The sequence below is a fragment of the Triturus cristatus genome, chromosome 3_2, assembly GCF_964204655.1.
Source record: "Triturus cristatus chromosome 3_2, aTriCri1.1, whole genome shotgun sequence".
NCBI lineage: Eukaryota > Metazoa > Chordata > Amphibia > Caudata > Salamandridae > Triturus > Triturus cristatus.
In genome coordinates this window covers 342,451,278-342,464,592 of record NC_140584.1, presented here as the reverse complement: position 1 = coordinate 342,464,592, position 13,315 = coordinate 342,451,278, and the positions used below count along the sequence as shown (strand labels likewise).

Sequence of the window (13,315 nt, the reverse complement as noted above, 5' to 3'; positions counted from 1 at the left end):
TCCACGCCTGGATAAAAAGTACAAGGCACCATCCACGGCGCCAGCTTGCCTTAATGGGCACCCGAAACCGGATTCGGTGGTAACCCAGGCGGCCCAGAAGAATTCTCGAAACCCTTCCTCTCCTCTGTCAGCCCCACCAGACAAGGAAGGCAGGAAGTTGGACACGATTGGTAAAAGGTTCTCTACCACGTCGGCAATGACCATCAAGGTGGCCAACTCCATAGCCCTGTTGGGGCGTTATAACCGCCAACTTTCGGAAGATATAGCCCCATATTTAGCGGAGCTGCCAAGCGCTGTTCAGGAGGAGGTCAAGGCACCACTTACTGAGGGCCAAACCTCGGCGGCCGAGATCATTGATTGTGCCATAGATGTGGCCATGACAGGCTTTCGCCAACTGGCTGGGGCTGCAGTCCTGCGCCGTCAGGGATGGCTGAAGGCAACATCGTTCAGGCAGGAAGTGCAGACAAAGGTGCTGGACATGCCCTTCGACGGCCAACACCTTTTCGGAGATAAAATTGACGAGGCGCTCCAAGCAATCAAGAAGGACACTGATACGGCTAGAGCGCTTGGTACTTTACAGGCAAGGAATCAGTCCTTTCGAGGCAACAAGTCCAGAGGCCAGTCCTCCTATAGGGGATCCTATCAGAGTAGGTCCTCGTATTCCTCCCAGAATAAATCCCAGTACCAGCAGAAACAACAACAAGGTCGTCAGGCTTCTTACGGGAGATCAAACTTCAGGGGCAAAAACCAGAAGAGGGGCACCGGCGGACGCCAGTGACCAGTTACTCCAGCCAGTCCAGCGACTATCTCCCTCATCAAAGATTGGAGGCTAATTGACCCATTTCCTAAAAAATTGGCATCTCATCACCACAGATCGATGGGTACTTCAATTAATAAGATTCGTCCATTCCCTGGAATTCACCACCATCCCACCTACAACCCCTCCCCGCAGGTTCCCACACAGACATCTGCGACTGCTACTCCGAGAAATATCTGCGATGTTGAAGAAAGGAGCGATCGAGCGGGTTCCATCGTCTCAGAGGGAGAAAGGATTCTATTCCCGCTTCTTTCTTATACGCAAGAAGGAGAAGAAGTGGAGGCCCATTCTAGACCTCAGGGCACTCAACTCTTTCCTCAAGAGTCAGTCGTTCAGGATGGTGACGATCCAAGAAATACTAGGCATTCTAGAAAAAGGAGATTTCATGACATCGCTGGATCTTCAGGATGCCTACTATCACATCCCGATACTCAGGGGGCACAGAAAGTTTCTACGTTTCGAGGTGGCAGGACAGCACTACCAATTCAAGGTCCTGCCGTTTGGCCTCAAATCCGCTCCGCGGATTTTCACCAAGTGCCTTTCACCTGTGGCAGCTTTCCTGCGTTTAATGGGTCACCAAGTCTTCCCCTACCTCGACGACTGGCTGGTAAAGGCACCTTCAGCTGCAGGCGCAACCAAATCCTCCAACGCCTGCACCAATCTTTTTCAACATCTAGGATTGACTCTCAATCACCAGAAATCCTATATGTCCCCAACAAGAAGCATCACCTTCCTCGGGGCGACCTTGAACACGGAATGCGCAAGGACATTCCCTTCAGAGGAAAGGAAAAACAAGATAATATCTCTGGCCACGGCTGTGGCATCAAGGAAGTCCCTAAGAGTTCGAACCTACAAATCACTCCTAGGAATGATGTCTTCTTGTATACTCCTCATCCCTCACTGCAGACTTCGGATGCGTCTATTGCAAGAAGCCCTCGCGAGCCAATGGACTCCGAGTACAGGTTCGTTCGAAGACATTGTGAGGATAACACCGCAAATATCCAAGAGCCTGGAATGGTGGAGAGATCACAGGAACTTGTCTATAGGACTGCCATTCCTGCTTCCAGCAGCACCGCTGGTGATCACCACCGATGCATCCCTGGCAGGCTGGGGAGCCGTCCTACAGGACCTCCGCGTAAGCGGCAAATGGACAGATCAGGAGCAGCATCTCCATATCAATCTTCTGGAATTGAGGGCTGTGTATCTGGCGCTACAAGCCTTTTTACCACGCATCCAGAACTCCCAGGTGCTCGTCAGAACGGACAACACCACGACGATGCACTATCTCAACAAACAGGGAGGAACGTGTTCGCTCACTCTATCACGCGAATCGCAAAAGATCTGGAACTGGCTTGTTCTCCATGGGATCACTCTCAGGGCGGACTATGTCCCGGGCAAGGACAACACCATTGCAGACGCCCTAAGCAGACAGAAATCCCTCTCCCACGAATGGGAGCTCGACGAGAATACGCTAGCTCCGATATTCTCGGAATGGGGAGTCCCTGGAATCGACCTGTTTGCCACCAAGGAGAACGCCAAATGCCCAAACTACGCAAGCTGGCATCCCCAACCAAGGTCACTCGGAAATGCCTTTTCCATAGGCTGGTTCAGCGTTTTTGCGTACGCTTTTCCGCTGTTTCCGATGATTTCCAGAGTCCTCAGGAAGATGAAGGCAGAGCCATGTACCCTGATCCTAATTGCTCCGTTCTGGCCGAGGCAGCACTGGTTCTCGGATCTTCATCGCCTCTCCATCAGGACACCGATTCGTCTGCAACAGCACCCGAACCTGCTGACAATGTCCAACGGGCAGGTGCAATACCCGAACCTGCAATCGCTCAGGTTATCGGCCTGGCTCCTGAGCACAGAGAGTTCTGTCATTTAAACATCCCGCAGGAATGCAGGGACGTGCTGGCAAAGGCGAGAGCGGACAGTACCAACAAAACCTACTCTCTCAAATGGAAACGATTCTGCGTATGGTGTTTAGAGAAAGGCCTGCGCCCACTCCATATCACACCTGAACAGATATTGCCATATCTACTACACTTGGCACAGTCGGGATTGGCGCATGCATCTATAAAGGTGCATCTGGCGGCCATTTCACGTTTCACCAGGACTTACAAAGGCCCGTCTCTCTGGTCCAGTAGGCTTATCAAACAGTTCCTAAAGGGACTATATAGGTCCTTCCCAAGACCTAGACGGGTCCCACCGACGTGGCACCTCAATTTGGTCCTTAACCAACTCATGAGGCACCCTTTTGAGCCCATTCATCGAGCTTCCATCAAGTACATTTCATGGAAAACGGCTCTACTGCTCGCTCTAACATCTGCCAGGAGAGTCAGCGAGCTTCAAGCTCTCTCCATTCAGGAACCCTTCATGCAGTTCAAACAGGACAGGGTAGTACTGAGGACAAATCCCAAATTCATACCGAAAGTGCCTTCAGACTTTCACCTCAATGAACCGGTGGTTCTCCGTTCCTTCTTTGCAAACCCTACCACGGCAGCAGAAAGGACGCTCCACTCTCTGGACCTCAAAAGGTGTCTAAAGTTTTACATAGACAAAACAAAGAGCTTCAGGAAGTCATCGCAGCTATTTGTGGCCTACAGTAGGCCAAGGATGGGTATGCCTCTAACGAAACAGAGCATCTCACGGTGGATCTCCTCAGCGATAGCATTCTGCCATGACGGGGCCGGTCGGCCTTTGAGAGACAGGGTGAAAGCGCATTCCACCAGAGCGATGTCCACATCAGCAGCACTGTTCGCTGGAGTGCCGATTTTGGACATATGTATAGCAGCGACGTGGAAGTCACCGCACACCTTCTCCAGACACTACTGCCTGGATGCTGAGCTTACAAAGGATGCGGCAGTGGGCCAGGCGGTGCTTCGCCATCTATTCCAGTGAGGTGAGCCTTCCAACATCCCGCCATCCTGGTATGCACATCTCTTGCTGATTTATTGTATTGATGTATGCCAATGTTTTAAACTCGCATAGTAATATGTGTTTTATCTAAAATAGCTATATGGCATGATTACATCAGAAATGTGCATAATGTATTGCTGACTACTCTGTTTCAGGCATGTGAATCTATGAAAGACACCCCTAATACTGGATAAGAAACGCGTTACTTACCTGTAACAGCAGTTATCCAGTATTGGTGTCTTTCATAGATTCACATGCAACCCTCCCGCCTCCCCTGGAAGGACTCACGTCTCTCTCTAACTATGTTACGCCTACCTAGCTTGGTGCGTACGAAAATCTGAGGGACTGAGCCTCCTGTCAGGAAGGTTCTAGAGGGAGGTGACAGCTGATTGGCTGGCTCTAAGAGTTTGGTCCTTTTTGCATAAGGACTAAGATAGGCTACTAAGGGGAGGCCCTTAGGCCTATTTTTCTCTATGTATGTCTATAGGACATTACTTTTCTATGTACCGGAGGCTCCCGTCTCGACGACGGGGAATGATTCAGGCATGTGAATCTATGAAAGACACCAATACTGGATAACTGCTGTTACAGGTAAGTAACTCGTTTCTTTTTTGTTAACTTTGAAGTGCTGCATTGGAATTAAAGAAAGATAGAGCATAATCCTCGCCTCCGGTCCTGACATAGAATTTTTATCACATCGTTCTTCCAATTAAATTAGTATGGATAATAATGAGAGTCTACAGAGATTTGTCAAAGTATCTAGATGTGGTTATAGTCGTAAATTTTGTTCAGTATTGATGAGCCAGAAGAAAATGGAAAATAAATGTGATGCTTTCTCTGCTAGCTGGTCATGTAATCTGAATTTGAATGTCTGTCGCCTATATATGGTGCACCAATCTGCTTGCTCGGAGTATCTCAAACATTTCCATGCTTAAGGGGACCCATTCCTTTAATTTATGACTTACATTATACACAATACAAGGTGCATAAACGGTGTCTATGGGATGCATTGGATTGTTTCGCTGTAGCAAGCCTGGTGCAGGTAACGTACATATATTCACAACCTGTGATCTCTTCGTCCTGTATTGACATAAAGTTTTCAAATTGAATAATGAATTCTTGAAGACAGATGCTAGATTCAACACTAAGACTGTTCTATTGGCTTATGTGTCTAATGTTCCATCTGATGTTGGTGGGGTCTTTTTCTTTGCTATCATAACTGCAAGATTGGTAATCGCTCGTTCATGGACTCAGAAGGAGGCCCCTAATCCTTTATCTTGGAAGTAGGAGTTTGTATTTCTCTGTGGGTTGGAATTGGTGTTTATACAAAATCACTGTAGGTGCAGTAAGTTATGAAAAGAGTGGGAGCGTGTCAGACATGGCTTTCTGCATCTCACTTCTTGTTACGCATTGGAATTTTGAATGAATATGGCCGATTAGTGATGCAAATTGATTCATTCTTCATAGTCAATTAAATCAGTTTCTAGATTTTACCTACGCATGTATGATGGTGTAACTTTTGAGATTTATATGCTAAGATGCTTTTTAGCTATTTATATTGGTGCTTTGTGTTTCACTGATATGACATATCTTATCAATTTTTAAAAAATGACTTTGGAAAAAGTGGTCCTCGATTCCCGCATGTGAGCTAGACTGTGCAGTGCTTATGATTCAAATGAACATTCTCCTAAAGACAGGTAAGAAAGCATTCTATCACAAAATTAGCCTGCTTGCAATCTACATAACTGTGATATGCTGCTTGTATTCATTTGAAAAAAACATAGCCATGGGGATGCATAATCCTTGATTTATACGTTTCCTAGTTCTGTATGACCAAGAATTTTTTTTCACTGTAGGTATTTGAAGCTTTCTGCAAAGCATCCAGAGTCAAACACTGCTGGATTGGATATTTTTGCCAAATTCTCTGCTTTCATAAAAAATTCGAAGTCAGAAGCTAATGAAGGTAACCATGCCTGCCTCAGAATTTCTTCTGCTTTGCGTCTATTCATACCTGTCATTTATTTTCGGTGCTATGTACTAGAATGTAATATAAAGACTGTACTAAGAACAGCCATTCCTCCATCTTTTGAAGCAGCTTGGATGGTGAGATCTTTAGTTTTAGTGGGAGACACCTGATATTTTTTAAAACCACAGACAATGAAATTGTTTTATCTCTCAGCCATGTATTTGAATCTGTAGAGTTAAAACACACTGAATAAAAACCAATTCAAGTGTATGTATTTTTGTTTCCCTGTTATGCTTAATTCTTCTCCCAGCTGTTAAACTATGATCAGCATTCTGGATAAATAGCTAAATAAGTTGAATGTTCATGCCTTAAAGTATTGATCGCTAAGTCCCAAGTGCAAATCTGAGAGTGCCCACTCAACCTTCTATCCACCTGAAGCTTGGTAAATTGAGCCCCATAAATTACACCTTGTTCCACCCAACAAGCAGCAAGGCGGGTGAAGAAGCAAGGAAGGCAAATGAGTATATGTAAAATGACCCAGAGTGGGTGCCTCCTACTAAACGCAGGTGAGCTGAAAGATGTGAAACAGCTATGGGTCAATGTAATGTTATAGCCTTATAGCCCGCCGTAGCGGGCTATACCGGCTATTAAAGGCCCGCTGCAGCGTTAAAGGCCCGAGCCGAAGGCGAGGGACTTTAACAAAAGCAGCGGGACTTTAATAGCGGTATAGCCCTGCTACGAAGGGCTATTAGGCTATTAGAACATTCTGCCACTAGAGGGCAGAATGTTCTAACAAATTAAACAAAGGCTTCTCGAAGCTCGAGGGGATTTAAATCCCCTCGAACTTCGAGAGGCTTTTGTAAAACATTGGAATGTTGCTCTGCGGGCCTTTACCGGCCCGTAGAAGCACGGAGCACTCCATTGTCTACAATGGAGTTCTCCACATTCCAATGTTCTAATAATATTTATGTGCAGTACTCTCCACCGTAGTGGGTGTCCTGGTGCTGTAGATACAAATCAGCGTGAAAAAAGAAAACGCTTTCAAACGACCAATGTAAAAAGATACACAAGAGTAGAATAGTTAATGCCTTAATTACTTACGGTCATTTTCATTACTATTAGTCCTACACTTCCATGTCACAGTCCCTATGAAAGGAGCCAGAATTTCCAGCGGCATTCTAACATATCCAAGCTGACTCTGAAGCTGGACAGCAGGGGATGGGAACAGCAGTCGTAAGGATTGTTATGAAGAAGTGCACTTATGAGGTATACCAGAGCACCTGTATTGTCTTTGGAGAGATCAGTACTACATCAGAGCCTCATATACTGTAACAATCCAAAAGAAGTCCATTGGTAGCCATGAGGTATGTTCAAGTAAGAGGTTTATTTAAGCTTAGTTACAGGTCACATAAAGGTGATGAATAGAAGATGTAAAGTAGAGTAGTTCAGCCCCACCAGGAGCAGTATCCTTGCTGCTCAGCCCACACTCTCCAACTGTCTCTCTCTCCACTCCGCCAGGCACTCCAACATTCCATTCCCTCTTCAATCATTCTAACATTCCACATGCACATAACATTCATACTGGCTGAGCAGCAGGGAATGGGGAACCCTGGGAAAAATGCATCATACAAAATCAATGTATAACACCTCCCCTTCCCTTGGGAAAACAATAAATAAAAATTATTACAACATTGCAGAATTAAAGTACAGTACGAAAGAGAAATATACAATATGCAATGGTAATAAATTAGAGTTCTGAACGATAGCAGTACAGCAGCAACAATGTGCAAATAATGACAGCAAATATAAAAGAACTAAGGATAGGAGGATGAAGCAGAGAAATATGCAACATACAAATGACAACTGCAAATTTAAAAGAACTGAGGATTGAAAGATTATCCACTTTAAAACAATACTGAATGGAAATAGAAATTCCACTGTGATAACATTGTGCAGGACTGGGAAGATGGAGGACACCAATGAGATGTAAATCCCTCACCACTCACTCCCTTCTACACACCACGCATACCTGAGAAACCTTTTTTTTTTCAGGTAAAACAAATGTATAGGGTACACGACCCATTGCACATTCCCAGGTAAACAAATGTATAGGGTACACGACCCATCGCACAATTCCCAGGTAAACAAATGTATAGGGTACACGACCCATCGCACATTTCCAGGTAAAACAAATGTATAGGGTACACGACCCCTCGCACATTCCAAGGTAAACAAATGTATAAGGTACATGACCCATCGCACTCTGCCAGGTAAAACAAATGTATAGGGTACACGACCCCTCGCAGATTCCCAGGTAAACTACACAACCCCTCTACAATCCACAAAGGCAAAACCACAAACCCTACAAGATCAGGGTAAAAATAAAAGCAAGCATCGCACAATACGGATGACCTAGAAATTAATGATAACATCACAGTAAACATAGCTTGACACAGAATCAGCACACAACAGAAAAATATGAATGGCAGGTAATAACATGACAATTAAAACTGGGAAGGCATATCACAACATGGCAGCACATACTCAGTTTGCATGGCACGCAGCATCCAAAATAAAAGGTAAGCCTGAAAAATAGCCAGCAGCAGCCTGGTACTGTAACTTAAAAATACTTATACGCATACAATATACCAGCATGAATCAAGATAACAATACATAGAACAGCTCCAGAACATAGTCCAGCATAATTACTGAAGCAGCCCTGATGAGCGATGTCTCACCCGAACCCACTAGTATTGGAACAAGATCACTATTGTACTCCTTCCATTTCCAGGAAGAAGAGAAGAAACAGAAAGGAAAACTAGCTTCAGCTCACACTCCCCCAAGTAAGATAATCTACCGCCGATTGCTAATGGAGGACTCCAGCATCCACACGCTGTTGATCAGTTCCTGATAGCCACAGTGCTTTAGTCCTCTAATAAGTAGAATGTTATGCTTGAACACAAAGCGATGATCCCTTTCTGTCACAGCGTCCCGGTAATACAAGCTGTAGTTAATAAAACTGTACTCATGTTCTTCGCCGTGTCGGAGAGAATTTTTGTGGGGGGGGGGGGGGATTATTGAAGTGGTCCTCAGTCAACAAGAATTGCAGCAATTCTGACAACCAATCTTCGCCACAGGCATTTCCAGCGGTTCCCACTAACCACAGCCTGAAGGGAAACCTCAGGCAGCCAAGATGGCGGCACACAGGGAAGAACCGCGCCGGGCGGCTCACGCAGGTGCGTGCTCCTGCGGCATCGCAGGACAGCACGTCATAGGACAGCTGACGCTCCAGCTGATAATTACGCAATGGCCACACGCGACACCAGCAACTCTGGTAAGGTGTGCACGCACTGGTGCATACCGCTGGGCTCACGGCATCCATTCAAATGCCACAGCTCGCGGCGCCCATTCAAATGCCGCGTAGGGTAACGGCAAACCGACAACAATCCTAAATAAAAGTTAAAGACTCACCAATACACAACGGTGGAGATTCTGTTTGGCACATAAAAAATTATCCAAACAGCTTCTGATGTCGAAGATAAAGTCAAAGTGCCGCTGCTCAAATAAAGATGTTTGTTTTAACCAAATGACTGCTGGAAATGCGGTTAACAACATAAGTCTCAAAAAACCAGATGACAGCAGGCTTCACTGTAGATTGTTTGCAGACCGGTCAAACGCCCTGGGCAGGCTGTCCAGGTTGAAAGGACACTGATGGGGTTAGCGGGGGCATTCTTTTCCTTCAGATTTCAAGCTTCTTTACCTCAAATTTTCTCAGTAGTTTCCAGCATAATAGTTGAAGTATCTTCACCTCAGGTACAAGTAATCTTTCTCACACGCAGGTTATTTTCTCCAAATCGTTGCCAATGTTATAATCCAAAAGAAGTCCATAGGTAGCCATGAGGTATGTTCAAGTAAGAGGTTTATTGAAGCTTAGTTACAGGTCACATCAAGGTGATGAATAAAATATGTAAAGTAGAGTAGTTCAGCCCCACCAGGAGCAGTATCCTTGCTGCTCAGCCCACATTCTCCAACTGTCTCTCTCTCCACTCCGCCAGGCACTCCAACATTCCATTACCTCATCAAGCATTCTAACATTCCACATGCACATAACATTCATACTAGCTGAGCAGCAGGGAATGGGGTAACCAGGGAAAGGATGCATCATACGAAATCAAGATATAACATATACAAAAACCAAAAGTGACCCTTAGCATAACGGACTGCTGAAGGAAGGAGAACAAAATAGCAGACACCTAGACAGCAAACAGCATGTCACCAAATAGGTCGCTGCAACTTCCAAGCCAGAGAACATAAAACGGCTAACAAAATTTTAAGACGGTTGAGCAGGACTGAGCAAAAAACATGAAACTGATCCAGAACCAGCTTCAACGTGCAAGAGAATGGATATAGCTGATCTTCTGCACCAACCACAATTAGGGCGTGAGGAGAATCTAACTTGCCTCACACTGGAGAAGGTCAGAAGCTGAAAGAGAGAAAAAAGGGGAACCATCACAGATTGAACCAAAGAAGGCTGCACAAACTCACTACCAGCAGAACCACCAGAAGGAACATAGGTCACCCAAGAGGAAAGATGTACACTGCTCTAAAGGACTGCCTAATGCTTCCTAAGAAACACCAAACATAGCTGATCCAAACCCAGGTACAACCTGGATGTGAAGCAAGACCAAAAAGCCAAATCAACCTTTTGAAGGGAAGATGAAAGCTGCCCTGCACAAAATGCTGGAGACCCTAGAACCCTACTGCCATTTATGGCAAGTGCAGCACACACTGTTACGAAAGAGAGCTCCTAAAAACAGATCAGCAAACCACAAGAGACAGGAAGCAAGACATTATAGGTAGACAACCAACAACAAGTTGGAGGTTAACAATCAAATGGCTCAGGAGAGGAACTGCACCAAGGCTGGAGTAACCAGACAAAAAAAACACCAGCAGAGCACACAACTTCTGGCAAGACCAAAGGAAAGGCCTAAAGGAGGGAGGTAGGCATGACATAGAAGCAATGAAACCTCTTAGATAAAAAAAGGGTCTTTGGAAATAAAACCCTTCAAAAAGCATCAAAGACAAAAACACCAGACCCATTAGATCTGAGGATACGACAAACCACAGAAACTAACCTTTGCCAAATCCACTTGAGGCTGAGAGTAGGACCAAACTAGACCACAACCAAACTGGGAAAGAACCAATTGCAAGTCTGAATCATAACTCAAAAGCGGCATCCATGGAACAAAAGGAGATCAGCAGAAAGGAGCTATGCCTGACCTAGGAGATGACCATTCAATAGACCGAAGCCATCTAGCAACATCCCCCAAAAATCCTGTATAGAAGGCCAACAAGGGACAAACCAGCCAGAAGAATACCCCTGAGTACCACTATGCTGAGACAGAGTGCACCAAAATCCATAAATTGGAAGCAGAGAAATTGGAGCCTTGAACCAGGAATCTGCTTCAAGTCAACCCAGCAGAGGTAGCATCATGGCAGGGGCACTAAAATACGTAGGCTCATAGATGCATGACTTTGCAAAAGAGAAAAACCCACCAAAGCAGAGCTTTATAGCAAGCGAGTAAGCAAGCTAGTAAGTAATTTGGTCTCTTACCATTCCATGACAACAGTGGGCTTTAGGCTTATTACTTTTCTTTGTATGCATCTGAAGACGTGTTTGTAAAAGGAGTCTTCATCTATATCAATGACAGTTGTTCTTCCAGATTTTATCCTGTAGCCCTTCTATCTTCAGCAACTATGTATTAACATTCATTTTCTGTACATCTAGAATTGGGTAAATACCACCCAAGACTATTCTTCATTGAATGAAATGAATTACGTTTTTTGTCTGAACGCTGATTTTAGTATGAATGTCCCCCAAAAGATTTAGAGTATCATGCATCTGGAGTTTGTGACTGATAACAGTAGTATTCTAAAAAGTCACCAGAACCTTGTAAGGGAACACATTTTATTGAGTTCTGGAACATTCGCTTTCTCTTAGCAGTTTTTGGTATTTTGGAGATGGTAGCTCAGTCGAATGCAGAGGTGTAGCTATCGTTAGTGCAGCAAGACCAGTGGAGGTAGGGCCCAATGATTACAGGGGTCCACTGCACCCCAATTATGACTAATCCAAGGGCAGGGAGTTATTTCCTTGCCTATATTAGAGCACACGGTATCCTTGAGACATCTGTGGTTGAATGGGCTATTGAAGGTACAAGTGCCTTGTTCCCTTGCCAATTTGGCTGTGTTGGTATCAAGGCCATACTGAGCTTCGGTATCAAAGTGTCTGACAATGTATGCAGACCTTCAGTGGTCAAGGTATTATGTCCTAGTATCTTAAAACACAGTAACTGGATGTTACTGGAGCAGGCATACTAAAGTCTAGCTCGCATGCTTTAGAGCTGATTGCCTTGTCCACCGGCTCTATTTGTTCATCACCGATAAATCTCTTGCTTGAGAGGAGAAGGATAATGTTTTGATATTTAGTTGGAATCCAGTTGGCTCTGAACGTTTGGTATTGGATACCTTTTGTCAAAGTAATTAAAAATTATTGTATGTTAGTGTCAAAATTCTGTGGTTATTTCTTCCATTGTGTCGTTATGTTCTATCATATTCAGGATGGCCAAATATCCTGTATACATTTTGTATCATGGATTTAATGAGGAAGTCTTAAAAAAGAAATAAAGAAGAGTTCTTGGTTTTGTTCTCTTTTATTTATTCTTTTTCTTCATATTTTTTTAATTTGTATTTATTTTATTCATGTTTATTTTATATTTGTTTCTACTCCTTTTTTTCTTTACTTTTGTTTTCTTTTATAGTTTAATTTATTTTTCTTTAATATTTATTAGTTTGGCAATAGACTCAGCGGAATGGTTAGCTTTCTGTTACTGCCAAGGAGACACCTTGAGTCATTCTTCTGGGTTGCGCACCACTGAGCTGAAGTCTGACACACAACTGAAAATTCAGAAGATTCCGTTTACAGACTTTGTTTGGACTGTAAACCCAAGAAGAGATGGTCTGAAAGAAGAATGAGGCAGAGACGCTGAGGTGGTGGGAATCAAAGAGAAGAGAAAGTTCAAGTTGCAAAACGAGCAAAAAACCACCATTACTATGTTTGGAGGATTTAGTCCCCTGGTTATGTATCAGCAACATCAACAGCAGAAACGGGGTCAGCGATGTCCCTGTTAGCAGACAGGCTCTAAAATTAAGATGGCTCAATCACAGCCTTCCAATACTTCAGAGCGCCAGCCCATCAACAAGTGCCAATGACAACATAATACTCCTCTTTCTGTTTGCCACTCCAGTGAGGGGAGCAGTAAATTTACATCTGGAAAAGGGGGGGGTGGAGTTGCAAAAGACAAGTGAGTGCTGACTGCTGTAGGTAGGTGGCTTGGTGCTGGTGTGTGTCTACCCTGCTTCGTACTGAAAGTGAAAACCAGAGCCATATGTAGACGCTACCAATGCATGCAGACATCAGTTCCTTTCTTTCTCTGTCTTTGTACACAGATCCTGAGCTAGGTTCTTTTTCTTCTCCTCAGTTGACAAGCTTTTACTCAAAAGAATTTCAGTTTGTAATGAAATGCCACCTCCTAAGACCACAGACTTTATGCCTTGTA

General features: G+C 44.4%; 1 protein-coding gene across 1 annotated transcript in view; it reads left to right on the top strand.

Annotated features, from left to right (window-relative positions):
- CLIC4 (CLIC family member 4) overlaps positions 1-13,315 on the top strand; it is a 286,715-nt gene that overhangs the window by 209,715 nt on the left and 63,685 nt on the right. Inside the window, exon 4 of the mRNA XM_085647822.1 lies at positions 5,590-5,696. Within this exon, the coding sequence (XP_085503948.1) occupies positions 5,590-5,696 (107 nt within the window). The remainder of the gene's footprint in view (positions 1-5,589; positions 5,697-13,315) is intronic.